At 41.3% G+C, this 18,972-nt stretch overlaps 1 protein-coding gene across 1 annotated transcript in view; it reads left to right on the top strand.

The window, feature by feature from the left end:
- The window catches only part of napba (N-ethylmaleimide-sensitive factor attachment protein, beta a), a 28,906-nt gene that overhangs the window by 157 nt on the left and 9,777 nt on the right, over nt 1-18,972 (top strand). Inside the window, exons 2-8 of the mRNA XM_037973634.1 lie at nt 819-995; nt 1,257-1,373; nt 11,396-11,442; nt 11,517-11,594; nt 11,672-11,727; nt 14,158-14,242; nt 16,278-16,382. Of these exons, the coding sequence (XP_037829562.1) occupies nt 819-995; nt 1,257-1,373; nt 11,396-11,442; nt 11,517-11,594; nt 11,672-11,727; nt 14,158-14,242; nt 16,278-16,382 (665 nt within the window). The remainder of the gene's footprint in view (nt 1-818; nt 996-1,256; nt 1,374-11,395; nt 11,443-11,516; nt 11,595-11,671; nt 11,728-14,157; nt 14,243-16,277; nt 16,383-18,972) is intronic.

Genomic DNA, 18,972 nt, shown 5'->3' on the forward strand with positions numbered 1-18,972 from the left:
TCCTACCCTCATCTATGGTCACGAGCTTTGGGTAGTGACCGAAAGAACGAGATCGCGAATACAAGCGGCNGAGGACCTGTCTGCCTTGGGTGACCCTACTAGGGGCATGAAGCCCCTGACAGCATAGCTCCTAGGATCATTGGGACACTCAAACCCCTCCACCACGATAAGGTGGCAGCCCAGGGAGGGGAGAGTCATAATATGACTTATAATATGAATTTATTTTATTTTTCATCAGAGTGGCTTCTCCACACTGAGCGTCAGCATGTTTAATGATCTCTGCCCTGGAAACGGGGGGCAGTTCGGGGGGGGGGGCATTTTATTCCTCTTTGGTTTCTTCACTCAGAAATATAAAAGCTGCTTTAATCTCCAGATGTTTTCACTAAATATCTTCTGCGTATTTGTGTCTTTATGTTAACAAAATATCTCATGAACTACTGGATGGATAATAATAAAACTTTCAGAAAGTAATCCGTGGATGTTTATCGTAAACTGAATAACTTTTGGACTCAGCCCAATGCAAGATGGCTGCCAAAACCTACTGGTCTTAAAAAACACCAAAATGACTATAACTCAGATATTGACCTTTAATTTGGCGTCATAGTAGCCGAGACTAGTCCCCAGCATATGTTTTGAGCACAAATAGATAGTGTGAGAACTTTGTTGAAGATTAATAACTAATAATAACTAATTCCAGTCACTTCCTGTCTGCAACTGATGAACTTTTAGAGCCAACCCATTTTAACATGGCCTTAGAAAATAAAAAAGTGGCTATAATTCAGCCAGTTTTACAGACACTTGGTGTAGTTATAGATGAGAGTCATTCACTGATGGAAGCCATCCTCTGAGCTCTTGGACAGTGGATGACACTCATGCCTCGGAGGAAAACAACATTCATGAGGTGTGTTTTCACAGGGGCAACCATAAGGTGGAGGACGCCTGTGAAATGTACGCTCGGGCAGCTAACATGTTTAAGATGGCAAAGAACTGGAGCGGTGAGTGACACACACACACATCACATTATCCTTCCACACTCCACCCAACAGACTGCAGAGGGTCTAATAGCAAAAAAAGGACAAATAAACGAGTTGTTCCAGATAAAACACATGTGCCAATAATAGCTCTGCTGTTTACATGATGGTTGTTTGTTGGTTTTTGTTATAAAACTTTGAAATAAAACCATATTTGGTGAGCATATATATATCCAAGCATTGTGTTAGTGTCATTTCCTCAAACTGTGGTTGCTTGTGTTTCAGCTGCGGGGAACGCGTTCTGCCAGGCCGCTCGGCTCCACATGCAGCTGCAGAACAAACTCGACTCGGCCACCAGCTTCGTCGACGCCGGCAACGCCTACAAGAAGGCCGACCCACAGGGTGAGCAGGCCGGGGGCGGAGCTACAGGTGGTTTCGGGGGGGGGGGGCTGCAGGGATTCAGGTTATTTGTCTGTAAATATAAATTACACAAATGACATGAAACAACTTTTAACTGAGTGCTGTTTGTCTGTTTTACCCAGATTCACTAAAGACTCACAACCTGTTGGTTTGTCAGGAATAGTAAAGTAACCAGTACTAGAGTAGAGTAACCAGTAGTAGTAGTAGTATAACCAGTAGTAGAGTAACCAGTAGTATAATTAGTAGTAGGAGTAGTATAACCAGTAGTAGAGGAGAGTAACCAGTAGTAGTAGTAGTATCAGCAGTAGTAGAGGAGCCAGTAGCCTTCCAGTCAGCACTTTGATGGTTGGTAGGTCATGAAACCGTCTCCTCTGGTAAATTTTCCAGGTTTGGTTTGTTGGTTTGTTGATAGTTAACCCTCCCGTGGCCTCGGGGTCACAGGTCTTTTGAGGGCTTCAGGAGGGTAAGAGGGGTGTGTGTGAATGAAGTCAGCGAGTCAGGAGAGAGAATAAAGTTCTGTGGAGATGTCTTTGACTTTCAGCATTGTACAAAATGTACAAGAATATATAAACTAGCCTACAAATAAAGGAGTGTCAAGCTTATTGTTGCATGGCAGCTGCTACTGCATGCTACCTCAGCTGAATGATTCTACATGTTTGATAATGTGTCTGCTAGGAACAACAAATGAGTGCGGAGGAGTCCCCCCCCCCCGTGTGTAATATTAGTGTTTATATAACGGTGAACCTAGCATAAATAATTGATATGTAAGATATTTAATCAGTCACATGGTTTATACCACACAGCACAGTGCTCTGCAATAGTTCATTTGTAAATGCAGTTTTTCTGTGACCTTGACCTTTGACCTTGACCTTTGACCAGATCACTTCCAAAATTGACTCTGCTCAAGAAATCACTTGTTTCTTGTACCATGTTTGATGTTTTCCCCTTTTTCATAACTTTAGAAGTAATCTTGCACACAGACACACAGACAGGAAACAGGACCTCCTTGGCAGAGGTACAAATAATTAAAAGCAAAACAGAAGTATGAGTTTTACTGATAAGATTTGTTATCGACCCCTGAATACCCATAGAGTTATGTTATTAAGGACACTAATCATAGCCACACAGCAATGGTGCATTCTGAGCATTTAAAGGGAGCTTTCCACTGTTTAATGCTGTCCTTGGGGGTCCGTTAGTGAGGGTTGTCCCTGGTGAGCCCTGGGTTTGGACCTTGGTAGGATCTCAGTGCCAACCTCCTTGGTTATAAAAGCTGCTTATCAGCACTCAGTGCTCTCCAGCACCTCCCAGAGGGGAACAGAGAAAACAGGAAATGACAGGAGTGGGGCAGATCCTTCTGGATGATGTTAGCTCTGCTAAGGCAGTGAATCTTCAAAGTGTCCTCCAGGGAGGGTGGTGTGAGTCCACTGATTTTTTCTCTGATGTTTTTAATGATTCTGTTGAGACTTTTGCTGTTCACCTCTGTGCAGTTTGGAGGCTGTTAAACAGCATGTGAGAACATTTTCAATGCAGCAGCTCCGAGCGGCTATGCTCTGCAGACAGGTGCTCCTTTTTTAGTGTGCATAGGAAGTAGAGCTGCTGCTTAGCCTTCCTAACCAGGGTGGAGGAGGTCACGGTCCGTGTACGGTCCTTGTTGATGGAAGTTCCCAGAAACCTAAAGCTGGTAACCTTCTCCACCTCCTCTTATAGGAGTGTGGTCTTTATGTTTCCTCCTGCAGTCAATAATAAGTTCTTTTGTCCTTTTGATGTTGAATGTGAGAATGTGAGGTTATTGTCCATGCACCAGTTTATTAGCCTGTTATTTTCATTAAAAAGTATTCTCACACATGTGCCCTTCTGGTCCAGGTGTCTGAGTGCTGTATATAGAGGATGGCAGCTGTTGCACGTTCTGTGGATTGGTGTGCTCTGTATGCATATGGATTCTGGACAAAGTTGGTATGGAGGCTGGATTTATGTGTTGTAGGATCAGTTTCTCAAAACATTTTATGATGAGGGAGTGAGGGGGTGGGGGGCTACCTGTCTGTAATCATTTAAACAGGTGACGGTGCAGCTGACTTCAGGCAGGTTGGTACACAAGACAGTGACCAGTTAAAATATTTGTAAATACCTCCTCAAGTTGGTGTGCACACTGTGTGATAGTTTTTCCTGGTATTCCACCTGGCCCCTGCGCTTTTCCAGCATTCTTCTCACCTCCTGTGATTGTAGGATCAGGGGGTGTTTCTCCTTTATCACTCTTTGCAGTTTCAAAGCTCCTCCTCCTCTGCCAGCCGAGAGTCTGTTGTGTCTTTTCAGGTGTTGGGTGTCCTCCACATCTTTGTTGGTTTTCTGTTGGAGAAGTTGTCCTCAAGCTTCTTTCCAGAAAAGCTTTAGTCTGCTTAAGGTTGTGTTTTGCTGTAGTCTAGCGTTCTTTGTCCACTGACCTGAACGTAACATCTGCACCTCCATAGTCATCTCATCTCAGTGCAGGTTCTGATGTAGGAAAGAACAGTGGTGGTGTAAGTTTTGAGGTCTGAGCCAAAGAAAACGCTCCAGTCAGGACTTTCAAGTAGTCTTGTAGTTTTGAGATGCATCTTTGGGTCATTTCACTACAGTGTTTGTGGTGGGTTTCAATCTTTTAATAAGGGGAGCTATACCACACCACTGGGATACGTGTTCTGTTGTTTGTTTATGGCAGTTAACAGATAATCCAATGCTAGCTTAGCATTAGCGACTGAGGGTGTGTAGATAGCTGTTACAATAACTATAGAAAACTCCTGAGGCAGATAGAATGGTCTGCATTTTACTGCCAGAAACTCAATTTTTGGTAACCAATGGTGATCTATAATATTGTCATTTCTGCACTAGCTGTTGTCTGACACCACTGTGGCTCTGACCAGAGTCATTCTTCCTGTCACCGGGGTGTGAGGAGTAGCCTGCTTGCTCAGTAGCTTTGTCAGGGACACCAGGACGTAGCCAGGATTCTCTAATAATTGCCAGACACACATTCTTAGTGACTGGTCGAAATGACAAATCTATCCTTAGCTCATCTGTTTGATTTCCTTGAGATCTGGTGTTTGCTATGAAGAGACTAGGTAGTGGTGGTCTGCTTGGCGCTCTTTTTAGTCTAGTCAAACATTGAAGCATCGGTGCACCCCGGGCCAGACACTCCTCTCAGCCTGATAACATCAGTTCTGAATAAAGTGAGGAAACAGGAGCTGTCAGTGATCATTATAGCACCATATTGGCCCAGTATGGCCACTGCATGTCCACTGGGACTTGGTGTCACAGTCAGATTTTTCACTCACATCCTGAGCATGCCTGGTTTGTGAGAGGATGAATTTAAATGAGTCTGGTCTTCCCATAAAAGTTATTGGGTCCATTCAAAGCCCCATCCAATCCTTTGTCCTGCAGGTTTTCTGGAGGATTTTATTAGTATATCAAATGACTGTACAGGAATTCTTGCCCACTCTTCTTTCTAACACTGCTTCAGTTCAGTGATGTTTGCAGATATTTGTTTCTGCTCAGCTCTCTGAGGTCCCACCACAGCATTTCAGTCAGGTTGAGGTTCTGGACTTTACCTGGACCACTGCAGCTTCTTGATTCTTTTCTTTTTCAGCCGTTCTGTTGTAGATCAGCTGCTGTGTTTGGGATCATTGTCCTGTTGCATCATGACCCAGTTTGGTCCAAGATTCATCTGTCAGACAGATGGCCTCACATTTTACTGCAGAATCCTTTGGTTTACAGAGGAGGTCATGGTCGACATAATGACTGTAAGTGCCCAAACCATCAGCCACAGAAACATGAAGGGGCCATCCCCAAACTGTTCTCACAAGTTGGGAGCATGGAATTGTCCAAAATATCTTGGTATGAAGCATTCAGAGTTCCTTTCACTGGAACTAAGCACCTGAGCCCAACTCCTGAAAAACAACCCCACCCTATAATCAATCAATCCATCCATCCATCCATCCATCCATCCATCCATCCATCCATCCACTTTCTTTTACCCGCTTCTCCTTTCTGGGGAGCTGATGCTTATCTCAGCCATCACTGTGTTAGAGGCAGGGTGGATTGTCAGATGGAAGAAGTGTGATTCATCCTTCCAGAGAACATGTCTCCGCTGCTCTACAGTCCAGAGGTGGTGTTCTTTACACCACTGCATCTGATGCTTTGCATTGAACTCGGTGATGTAAGGCTTGGATGCAGCTGCTCATGGAAACCCATTCCATGAAGCTCTCACTGTTCTTGAGCTAATCTGAAGATGGAGGTCTGTAGCTGCTGACTCTGCAGAATGTTGGTGACCTCTGTGCTCTATGCTCCTCAGCATNGTTCTGGGCACGTCCCACCGGGAGGAGGCCCAGAGGAAGACCCAGGACACGCTGGAGGGACTATGTTTTTCGGCTGGCCTGGGAACGCCTTGGGATTCCCCCGGAGGAGCTGGCCCAAGTGGCTGGGGAGAGGGAAGTGTCTGGGTCTCCCTGCTTAGGCTGCTGCCCCCGCGACCCGACCCCGGATAAGCGGAAGACAATGGATGGATGAATGGATGGTATGTAGGAGGCTGTTTTACAAAAGAAGATGAAAAAAAACTAATAACTAAACTAGTTTGATGCAAAGCACAGTTTCCCAAGCCAATAAATAAATAGTTAAAATAAATACAATAAAAAAGTTTAAAATAATAGGGTTTTTTTAATGGTCACTTGAGGCCACATTATTATAAATTATGGTCTTCATTCATTATTCATGATAACTACAATTTATCATTTTCTATAATTAACCCATTAGAATTCTATTAGGGCTTAACATTATCCATTATTATGGGTGGGCCAACCTTGATGAGCTGTCCAAACCATCCATTCATTGTATTTCATGCCTTCTCTCTGATCCATCATTTTTCATGTAGGTCTTTGCCAGTTAAAAGACACACATTAGGTTTATTTGTGAATCTGCACTGAATAAAGGAGTGAGGGTGATTACTTCCTTTTCTTTGAGATAGTGCTACAATGGATCATCAACCAGATGAAGTCCAGGTGAACCCTGCTTTTTGCCCAATTAAAGCTGGAACAGGCTCCACCTTCCTGCAACCCTGAACAGATTGATGTCAGTAGAAAAATTATCTCTGCTTATCTCAACCTTAATAAATCATCCAATGTTTTGTTTTAAAGACAAGAGCTGGAGTAAGGACTTACTGCCACAGCAAGCAGCATTTATGAGTGGTTCTGTATGTTCCTGTATTCAGACTGATTCTTCTGGCAAAAATGTGATGACGATTATGCAAATAAATTGAATTGGGGGGGGCTACAGCAGAATCACTATCAGAAGGTTAATTTAGACACAAATGTACTTGAAAATGTCATCACTCAAGGGTTTTTAAAGACAAATTGTATCACACTGGGAACATAACATATAAAATATGGATGAAGACATTGGATTAAAATGTTTCTTTTGGAAATAAAACCAGAAGAAGTGGGTTCATGCTGTGGTTCTCCAATAGAAGAGGAAAAAGCAGAAGCTCCAATTAGGGATAGGACTTTTTTTGTCCTCTCTTCTGTGTGCCTCAGCAACTTTTGCAGCACTTATTTTTTTTCCTCCTTTCCTCTTTTTTTTTTCTTCATTTACTGCAGTGGCAAGCACATTCCCTGACTCTCTCTTCAGTAAGGCCTGCAGCAATGGAGATTGCTGTAAAGCTTCCTGTCAGGGCAGAAATGCATATAACCCACACACTTCTATTTGTAATTTCGGCATTTTTTGGCCTGGATATGTATGCACATCCGTAACTGTGAGTTAAAACAAAAAGCCCTTTCTCCAATCGTGTCTAATGTGTTTGCTGATGGAGGAAGAGAAAGAAAATGGGAGAAGCAGAGGCAGAAAAGATAAAATGAGGTATAAAGAAGGGAGAAACTGCATCAAGAGAGCATTTGAGAGAGATAGGAGGATGATCTGAAGGAAGAATCTGAGATGTAGAGGTAGGAGATGAGGCTTGAAGAAGAGCTGAAAACTAAAAAGCAAAGAAAAAGAGAAGTACAAAGGAAGTGAGTCAGGTGAGGACAATGGATAAATGAGAGATTCTATGGAAGTCTTATCTAGGATACTATTAGTATTCATACCCTGATGCCTTCCCCTGATACTCTCATCGCTCTCGCTGTCTTGTCCATCCGTTTTCATCTAAGCCTTTGGGGCAAAAGATTCACTTATGCCAACGTGTGCACACTCAAAGCAATTACACACACTGACATCATGCAGTACACCTTTTCATATTTTAATAAACCTACTTACATCAGTCTTGCCTTTGTCTTTGAGTTGAGATATTCCATAACACCACGGACAGTTAGACTTCTCAACGAGTTTGACAAAAGGCTCTGTTTTTAGGAAAACATGGACATTCCTTGACAGAATTTCTTTCAGTATTTGTTTTCCCTCAAGCTTCATTGGATAGTAAGTTCTACCTGGAAAATAAATTATACAACTCTTACTAGCATGAGTCAAAGGTCACATGTGGGGTACCCCAAGGTTCAATCCTAGGACCCNTAAGGCTTGGATGCAGCTGCTCATGGAAACCCATTCCATGAAGCTCTCACTGTTCTTGAGCTAATCTGAAGTTTGGAGGTCTGTAGCTGCTGACTCTGCAGAATGTTGGTGACCTCTGTGCTCTATGCTCCTCAGCATCTGCTGAGCCCACTCTGTGGTTTTACATGGCCTACCACTTCATGACCAAGGTGCTGTCACCCCCAATCACCTCCACGTTGTTATAATCCCACTAACAGCTGACTGTGGAATGTTTAGTAAGGAGGAAATTTCACTACTAAATTATTGCCCAAATGGCATCAACACAGGAATTCACTGAGCTCCTGAGAGCGACCCACTGTTTTACAAATGTTTGTAGAAGCGGTCTCTATGCTTGGGTGCTTAATTTTCGACACCTGTGTCCATGGAAGTGGGTGAGTGCATACTTTTGGCAGTATAGTGCAGGGTTTCCCCCAGTGGGCCGCCAGGCTATGGTGACCCAACCGCCAGGCTAAGCTCCGCTTGTTTGTTATAAATACGTCATTTTTTATACGTTTTTTTCCACCCACACCCCCAAAACCGCTACCTTTGTCTAACTCACCACGCGAGGGTGCGCGCTCCAACAGTGACACAATCGCGCTGTCCCTGCCCCCTGCGCGAAGGTCCCGTGTGGTGTCACGGCGTGTGGTCGTGCACCTCCTAGTTTTTGTAACTGCGCAGACACACTGTCAATGAATGGTCCATTTTCAAACTTTTGTCATATATAAGGCGCACCGGACTATAAGGTTCATCATCATTTTTGTAACTTCGCATGGACCGCGTGCGCCACGCTCCGTTTAAAATGGATGATTTCGCTGCTCTAGCGGAGCTGGTTCGCCTGTATCAACATTTGTATGATACCTCTATGAGAGATCACAAAGATAATCAAACGATTCAAAACTCACAGAAGGAGATTACTGCTGCAGCCGACAAAAAGGAGTGTTTATTGAAATAGTCCTGTGATGGGCGAATCACAACTCAATGAAGGTTAAACTGAATGCTTTAAGTTTAAACATCCTCTCTGTATCACAGCCAGAAACACAACAGCTGAAATCTTCTTCCTGAATACGTGCAGCCATGTTTAATGTGACAACCATCTGCTCTCTTTTTACCGTATTTCCACTGGTTACGTAGCGTACGCCCCCTGTCTTTTTGGAGAATACTGCACCGACGTAAGCACCAAGTATAAACGCCTACAGTGCACGCTCAGGTTCACGCGCTCAAGTCCATGCACCGTTCGCGGAGCCCTGTGGGACTCTAACGAGTCCTGAGGCCGAGACACCTTCAGCTACATGGAGTTAGCAACATACATTATCGGGTTTAACCAAAAGTGGTTAGTTGAGCTGAAATTCAGTGGGTGGCTTCACAAGACTGAATACAGTAAGCATGTTTTGTGCTTAGTGAAAATATTAATATGATGCGAGTTAATGTATCCTAATTAACAGTAAAATGATGTTATTAAATTCAGCATTAGATGTTTTGTTGTTCCATGTAGTGATCCAACATGCAGCCTGTGCCACAAAAAGCACAGTACAGGACAGCATCTGTCTGTCTGTCAGAGTTCTCTGTTGTTATTCATTGGCCTGGAAGTGAGACATGTGTTGGTGCCTTCTTTGCACTTTTTCATTTATGTTACTTCAATTTATTTGTAAATGTGACTTAAATTAGGATTAAAATTAGGTGCTATCAATTTGTATTTATTTTAATTGTATTTTTGTTTTAAAAAGTATTTCAAAAGTGCCTTTTTGTAAAACTGTAGTTGTGTAAATATTTGATACAAATATCTTACAATATCAAATAATAAATAGCCATATTTTCAACTTTCCTGTCAACTTTAATCATTTTTTTTACTAAATCCCGGTCGGTCGGCCGGCGAACGGTCGGCGATCGGCCACCTACCACCAGGCTTAGCCTCTTTTCTGGGGGAAACCCTGTAGTGTATATGAAGATCTGACAGCAAGTGAAGAAAAGCCATGGAGCTTAAATCTCCTGGGAGGGATGATTAGTGAGTGAGAAGCCGTGTACTACTTAAGGATGAGACAGGTGTACATGGCTACAATCACACTGCAGGCAAATGCAACCCCATTTTTTGCCCCTATGTGACACATATCAGATTTTTTCATCGCAGTGTGAATGTGAACAATCAGATTGTTTCATATCTGATCCAGGACTTTTTAGTATGTGGTACTGAATCAGAACTTTCATGTCACATTTCTTCCGACTTTTACGTTGGATGAAAGGATGGAGGTCCCCCAGGTTAAAGTTCCACCACTCCTGGCTCCTACTCTGCCTCCACACATGCCTCTGAACAGAGGTAGCAGCCACAGCTCCAAAAAAGGTCATCGTTAACATTTGCGCTCCATTTGGATGTACAGTTGGCCCCGACTGGACAGCAACTTCAGAATCAATACACACATGCTAACACTTGCAGCGTCCATATTTACTTCTGTTACCTCAGTGTGCAGAGTGTGACGTCATATCTTCTTCTGAGCATGGGGGTAATTTCTGGAACTGGAGGCTGTTCACACTGGAGTCGGATGGAGGTCGCATTTAAAATGTAATGAGAACAACCACACAAAAAAATCTAATTTGAGCAAATGTAGCCAAAGTGTGTGGCAAGCATTACAGGAAAGCAGAGGAGAACTCTGGCCATAGAAAAAGAAAATACAAAAACCTAACTGGTACCAGAGGACTGATAACTAAAGCTATAAACCTGACAGAAGTAAGAAAACTCTTTGATAGAGGTGATCCTACTGATGATCCATTTGATCAGCAGCTCCTGGCTGATCCTGAACCTCTGAAATCCTGTGGAACACACAGCTTTTCTTTTTTTTTATTTATTACTTTTGTTTATTAAATAATAACGTGGTGTAATCAGTTGTGTGTATTTGTACACTTGAGGTTAGATTTGATTTCATTTAGAACCAGGAAAGACCTTATTTTATTATTATTATTTATTTTATTAACCTTTATTTTACCAAGCAAATCTCACTGAGGTTACAAATCGATTTTTAAGGGAGGCCTGGGCCTGAAGCATCCTAATGGAACTGTTAATGGGACAGTTATGTCTATATGACTTTTATGTCCTAAAACCTTAGATTTCAGAGGGGTGACTTTCTGTTTTCTATGACTGTGTGTTGTATGCAAATGATGTGCTTTCTTTAGTAATTTGCACATTTGTTGTCTTTATAACAGTGACTGTTTTGAATTCCTTAAACTTTTCACGTTCAGCACTCAGAGACTGTTTCGTTGGAATATTAAATGGGTTCATGTATCTCTCAAGAAAAAATAATATCTGGGTTTTGTTCTAGGAGCTCTCCTTCTTCTTGGTGATGATCTTAATGAAACACTTTAGTTTAGCAGGTTAGCGGTCTCAGAGGGAAAAAACTGAGATTAAAGTGTTGTCAGAGAACTTGTCATTTTTTGTCTTTATCATATCACTCCTTACCTCTGTACTTGTCTCCTTCCAGAGGCTATCAACTGTCTAAACCAGGCCATCGACATCTACACTGACATGGTAAGTGCTCTCTGAGCCACTAAATCCCTCCCTGTGGGAGCGTCCCGTCATTAAAAGCCTGTGTGTGTCTGCAGGGTCGGTTCACCATCGCAGCCAAACATCACATCACCATCGCAGAGGTTTATGAGTCTGAGCTGGTGGATATTGAAAAGGTAACACCACTCTCTTTTGTGTACATTTGATTTGATTTGTTTGAGTCTGTTTTTCTTACATTTGTGTTTGTTCTTAGGCCATTGCTCACTACGAGCAGGCAGCAGATTACTACAAGGGAGAGGAATCCAATAGGTATAAGACACAAACACTCACCAGTCACTTTCTTAGATTTACTTCTTCAAATGTTTGTGAAAACAGGTTGCTAACCAGCCCATCAATGCCTTTTTGGCATGTGGGCGTGGTGAAGACGACTTGCTGAAGTACAAACTGGGCATCAGAACGGGAGTTAAAAAAAGGATTGAAGTGACTTTGAATGTGGTGTGGTTGTTGGTGCCAGACGGGTTGGTTTGAGTATTACAGAAACTGATGATCTACTGAGATTTATACACAACCATCTCTACTGCTTAAAGAGAATAGTCCAAAAATAGAAAATATCCAGTGAGCAGCATTTGTGTGGACCATTATGTTAATGTCAGAGGTCAGAATGGACAGCAGTAGCTCAAATTACTACAAGTTCCAAAGAAGGCCTGCAGAAAACATCTCTGGACACACAACATGACCAACTTTAAAGCTGAACTGAAAAGTGTTTTTAAGCCAACATCAGTTGAAAAAAAATCATAAAATATGCTTATTGTAAAATTTTTCCAAAAAAAGAAAAAATTATGTTGTTTTTTTTAAATACCAATCATTGAAGAAACCACTCAGGTGTTTTCTGCTTTTTCCATGAACCCCCTGATGTGTGACATCCTCAGAGCCGCTGAGGTTCCCAGCATTCAGCCACTCATCAGTGAATGGATGAATACTGGTGCAATATAGTTCAGTTCATTGGAATTAATTGTTCGAACCGGCCAGAAAATACCACTGGAGTTTCATTTTTCTGCTTCCTGAAAGATAAAACCTTCCTCAGATTTGGATCCATAAGCTCCGAGGTGGGAATTACTATCAGAACTCTGTTTCGAATCACTTCAAAGAGAAGCACCACTCCGACCCTCACTAATGCAGCGGAGTGGCTTCACGCCAAAAAAACAGGAGCTTCTGCCACAAGCAGTCTTAACTATTTTTAATTTTAAAAGAAAGACAAATTTGACCTCTACTCCTCAATTTGACTTAAACGCTAAAAACGGTTTATTTAAATTTTAGGTCAGAAAAATAGGTCCCTGAATGTTGTGTGAATGTGTTTGAGTAAATAACTTTCATGAAATGTCCATTTTTTGAGATTTGATCTCAGTTCAGCCTTAAAGAAGATGGGTTAGAGCAGCAGAGGACCACACCAGGAGCCACTCCTGTCAGCTAAGAACAGGAAACTGAAGCTAGTGTTCACACAGGTTCACCAAAATGGGACAATAAGAGATTGGAAAAACATTGCCTGTTCCAAAACACCTGTCAGTGTCAGGATTTGAGTTATTTTTCTGTATTTGATTTCATTCTTGTAGTCCTTGTGTTTAGTTTTTTTGTAGTTAAGCCTGGTTTCATGTTGTTGTGTTTCTAAGTTCTCCTGCTTCCTGTGCCATTATTCACCTGCCCTCAGCTGCCCTCAGCTCAGTAGTTTTCCAGTCCGCCTGCCACACCCATCTGTACCTTTCCCTTGTTGGTAATCACTCACCTGTTTTCCATTTCCTTGTTAGTCCAGCCTTTATATTCAATTCTTGGTCATCATATCCCCTCTGGTTCATTGTCCCTGCTTCCTGTTGCTGCCCTCAGTCTTGTTCCTGCTTCCTGTGTTCCACCTCATGTTCCATTGTTTGTTTCTTTTGTTTGCTGCCTCCTCAGCTTTTTTTTTTTTTTGTAAGTAAATCAGTTTGTTCATTTGGAGTTGAGTCTGCATTCTGGGATTGCTTCGCACAAACATCACAGCTACAGAGTGTTTGAATAAATTGATTTTATCCGGTTTATCTGGTTGTTTTCTTCTGGCGTGTTCAGGTGACATGTTAAATGTTTTAATGTTCATTAATGTTTTTTAAGCTGTTTAGATGACCTGTGGTTAAATGTTTTCTGTTAAAAAAAATAGATTTTAAACAGGCAGACAGGAATATTAGTCTTTCATTTAAAAACTTTCCAGATAACTTTGAAAAACATATCAAATTGATCACTTTTTCCAAGAAGAAAACAAAAGGTTGGCCCTTGATTAGGTTTGTAACTTCGGCCCCTTGTAGAAATGAGTTCAAAGGTCACACAGCTTTAAGGAGAAGTTAGAAGCTCATGTATCTGACATCTGAAGAGACTCCTCAACAATCAGATGCCAGGAGAGTTTCTGACACAACCTTCAAGAGTGTCTAAGGATTTTTTTCCAACTTTAGTTTGATTTAGGAACTTTCCCTAAAATTCATCTCATTCTTGTGAGCCGAGAGTATCATTACAGCTAAGTTACCAATAAATAATGCTGACTCACGCTTCTATAGAAGCGTAGCACACTTTCAGGTCCTTACAGCAGAGGGATAAATCATCTCAGAAATGGAATTAGAATTATAAGGTCAGGGAAAAAGCGATGTGTTGTTACATTCTGTAGATGAGCACAGGAGTGTGACTCATTGAAGCTAAAAAGTATTTTGGTTTGTGTTTCAGCTCGGCCAACAAATGTCTCCTGAAGGTTGGACACTACAGCGCTCAGCTGGAGCAGTACCAGAAAGCTATCGAAATCTACGAACAGGTGCTGACCACTGACCTGGAGCCAGCTCGTATCTAACACAGACTGTTAGCTGAAATCTTCCACTTTTTTCAGTGTTTTCTCTGTTTTAATGTTACCTCTGCCATCTCTGATATAGATATAGATTACGTAAACGGACATTCACTGTTTTGTGAATACGTAAATGTTTCTTAAAGTTTTAGCCTTGCGTCCACACAAAAACTGTTTTAGGAGCCCCAGTCCATCAGTTCCCATAAAACACAATAATCTTTGTAATCATGTGTCACAAACAAAATATTCTGGAGCAAAACAGACTTTCAACATACAAGCTTAGACCTCCACATTGTTCTATAAATCAGCTTCAACAGGACAGAGAAGGAGATCTTAGTCCAATACCATATTTACAGCAGCAGGTTATTCAAGACAGAGACCAAAATTATTTGATCCTCACTTGTTGGGTGTTCTCTTGTCAAATGCATAATAGAAAGGAAGAAATCAGTGCTCAATAATGTTTAATCCTGAGTTTGTTTGATCTTTTTTAATAATTTAAAACAGATTTTGTGTCTCCTAAAGTTTGACAGGTCTGGGGTGGTGGGGTCCTTACAGGTTCTTTATTATAACTTTTCATCTTTTTTTCTTCTGAACACAAAGGATAGAAATTAATTCAACAATAATCTGACAATCATACACTTATTAAAGAAAATATTTGTTCAAATTTAACTTCTAGCGGTAATAAACTGGATAACATAAATTCCTTCATTTTTTAAGGCTTATAGAGGCATAAAAAGCCAAAAATGAGGTTTTTGTTGGTGAAATATTCATTGCTACTTGTGCGTTTTGTTTTATGTGTTTTTTCTGTGGCTGGTGTGTCACCCCTCTCCTTGGGGGGGTTCTGCGCTCCTGGTCAGTCGTTCAGAACCGTGTGAATCATGTTTTGGGAGGCAGATGGTGCTGAAAGCAGTAAGACTGTGGCTCTCAGGGTGTAAAGGCAGTCGGGGGTAAGCCTAGCTTAAATTAATCTGGCTGTAACGTGTGGCACCAGCCAGTTTTGGGAACAAGTCCATTTAAACACTTTTATAAGGTTCATGGAGATCAACATCAGGCCTTTAAAGTCTCAAATAAAACATTTCAAAGGATTTCATTTGATCTGTATGTGACTGGTTCAGTTTTTCTGATTTTTTTCTTCTGTTATTGTTTAGCTGTATGTTTTTTCAGGAGATGTTTTTTCCATTGAGATCTCTTCAGTTCCATCAAGAACATTATTCTCTTTAAAATCTGCTTCTGCTTTGACCTTTTAGCAACCATTATGCTACTTTTAGCTTTCTGGCTAGCCATTTTCCACTATTATCTTCTAACTGTCTTTTGCTACTTTTAGCTTTTAGCTAGCATTTTTCTACTTTTAGTTTTTTTCTGTTCTGTTACTTTTTGTAAGCCTTTTGCTACTCTTAGCTTTTAGATAGCATGCTATACTTTTAGCTAGCCTTTGCAATATTTAGCTTTAAGCTTGACTTTTACTACTTTTAGCTTTTTGCTACTTTAGCTTTTAGGTAGCCTCTTGTTATTTTTGGCTTTTAACTAGTCTTTCGCTTCTAGCTACAGTTTAGCTACTTTTAACTTTTAGCTAACCATTTGTTACTTTTGGTGTTTACCTAGTGCTTTGCTGCTTTTAGTTTTTAGCTACCTTTTTGCTCCCTCTGGCATTTAGCTAGCTTTTTGCCATTTTTTGCTAGTGTTTTAGCTGTAACAACTCAGTTTCAGCTTCTTCAGCAGTCATTCAGCGCTCAGTATTCACTCTGCAGTTTTGCAGAAGATTCAGTTTCTCTACATTTAAAAAGTTAAACCCTGTCATATTTACAACTAAATAATAAATTACAGATGCTACAACATCAACCTGTCTCTGCTGAGGTGCTGAAAAAGTGCTGTTCCTTATAAAAAAGGGGATATGTCTGAAAGTGGAGAAGCCTCAACCGTATATTTAAACACAGTACCATAGATTAAATACATAAAAGATCAAACTAGCATTACAAATTCATAAATATGTGTTTTATGTGTGTTTTAGGTTGCAATGAGCACGATGGACAATCCTCTGCTGAAGTACAACGCTAAAGAATATTTCTTCAAAGCTTCATTGTGTCACTTCATCGTGGATGAGCTGAATGCAAAGGTAACAAACGTGTTTACTCCTTATTAGGGAGGCTCCGGTCCTGATACCAGGATTGGGTATCAGTTCCAGAACAGGTCCCTGTACCAGCACTCACACTCGAAAAAGTGTTTCAGTTCCATCGTACTGATACCACTTTCCTGCTGTCACGATCACCTCGCAGCTGTAGAGGGAGAGTTTCAGGGGGGGTTTGTTGTTGTTGACTGTCCTAATCCTCATTCCTTCTCAGCTGGTGGTGGTAATGCACTCTGAAAGCACCAATAAACACCAGAAGAAGAAGAAGCCATTTGGAGGGATTTCAGAGTAAAAGCTGAGTGTAAATTCTGCTCAACTGGAGAGATGAAATCTGGCACTTTCAGCACAAGCAACTGGATAAGCATCTACAAAAAACAAGTTCAGTTCTCTACTACCAGCACAGGAAGAGGGAATATATGAGCTCAAGCCTCCCGACACTCCCTACTGGTTTTCAAACACATTTTCAGTGATCGTACGACATTTATTAGTGCCAGTGATGTGTGCTGAAGGGTGCCGTGGCAAGAGAGAGCGCAAACCTCCATCAAGGCCACGGAGTCGTTAAAAGGAGCCTAAACTTTGGTGATGATTCAGGTCAATTAACTGTTTGGTTTTTTTAGGCAACCCCAGCATTTCCTGCAAATCAGAATCTGTTCCTTTAGTTTTTAAATCTTCCTGCAGACAAACAATCCAACACTGCTGAAAACATCACCTATAAACCTATAAACATAACATAACCATAAATATTATTAGTTTTATTTTACTGTTGCATGGTTTCATGTTATTATTTCCCATTGTGCCTCATCTGACCACACATCACTGATTAGTACTCTTGTTGGTACTCGGTATCAGCAAGTACTGAAATGTAAGTATGTGTACTTGTACTCTGTTTACAACACTGTGGTATCCGTGCAGGCACGGCCCCACAAAAAAATAAATAAATAAAATTAGCCCCACAAAGCAGTTCCTCCTAATAAACAATGTGAAGTACTTAATTACTTACTGTGTATTGTTTAGTTCTGTGTATTTTTTTATTATTTTGAGAAATTTAAATGAAAGTTAAAAATGTTTTTTTGTGCTTTAATCTCAGTTTTTGACTTATTTGCAGTTATTGTATTTGTTCATAGATTTAACATAAATCCTGTCAGCAGGAAGTCTCATTGCCCCCCCGCTGCCAGGGGGGTTCAGACGATTTGCCCTATTTTCTCTTAAAGGCAACTAAGAAAATTAGTTTTTTGTTTAAATGTTAAACATTGAAAGAAAGTGTATTTCAAGTCAAATGATTCTATTTTCATGAACTAGTTAGTAAGATGAACTATGAACTTTTTTTTTTTTTTTTACTAATTGGTGTTAAATAACCACAAATTGGAGAAAACCGAAGTCTAGTCTGTAATAAATAAAAAAAGACAGTTTGGATGGAAGACAAACAAGGTTCTGTCAGTAGGCGGGGAGACGGAGGCGAACCCAGAGCGCAGACTCATCCTTCTTTTTAAAGAAAAGTAATTTATTCAAGTAAAATAAACAAAAACAAAAGGCTGGCGTGGCAGCAAAGAAAAACAAATACAAACTACATTATCCAAAATGGTAGAGCATTCACTGGTAGAGCATGGAAAACGAAGAGCATGACGACAACAAAGGGAACGGAATGACCCAGTGAGAATGGAGAGACAGAGACCGGGTTTAAAGGCTGAGGGATGATTATGGGTTGCAGCTGTGGACATGACGAGGATCAGGTGAGGTGGGCGTGGCAGGCGTGACTGGAACATTACTGGGAAGGTGAATAGTGACAAGACATGAACTAAAACCCACAAACAAAGAACCAAAAACACCTACATTCATGACGGGTTCCTGTGGATAAATTATATTTTTCTCAACTCACATCATACGGTAACAATAACCCTCCACCACTGAAGCAAATATTCTCTTTACGGTGAATAAACTCCAATAATGGCATATAAGCAGTTTCCAATGATTTCCAAACCAGTTCAAAGGTTTAAAGTTAACTTTCTCTGTCAGTTGTAACATCATTTGTTGAAAACTACAAGTCTGTTGCTTTACAGCTCTACCAGAGGTTTTTATTAGGTTGGATATCGAGCCTTTGATTGTTGGATTAAGGACTGCAGAGAATTAAAAAAAAATTCTGACTAATCTTCTTCACTAATCTTCACCGTTATTTACCAAAATAAGAAACACTCTAAGTTAATGGATGTCTGCTTTGACCACAGCAATGAGAGAAAAAACAAGTTTAATTAAAGCTGCGAGCAGCGTTGGACGGCCCTCGCAGCTTAGCGCCGCTTCGGCCTATTGCGACCGCGGGAACCCTGGCGACCGCCCTCTTCGCTCTGGCTCACTTCCCGCGCATTTCTCACGCGCTTCCCGCGACCTCCACTAGGTGGCGCTCTTGGCAAACGTCCGAAAACGCCTTCAGTCCGGATCGTTACGACTCCTGTTGCTTGTTCTGAAGTTTCACCTTCCTACGTTGAACGGTTCTAGTGTTAGAGCATGTGTGCTGTTGCGACCTTGAACTTTGACCTTGTGACGTTGAACTCCAAAGGGCTAATCCTTGACCCTTGGGGACTCT

Source organism: Kryptolebias marmoratus, linkage group LG22, assembly GCF_001649575.2.
Source record: "Kryptolebias marmoratus isolate JLee-2015 linkage group LG22, ASM164957v2, whole genome shotgun sequence".
In the NCBI taxonomy this organism is placed as follows: domain Eukaryota; kingdom Metazoa; phylum Chordata; class Actinopteri; order Cyprinodontiformes; family Rivulidae; genus Kryptolebias; species Kryptolebias marmoratus.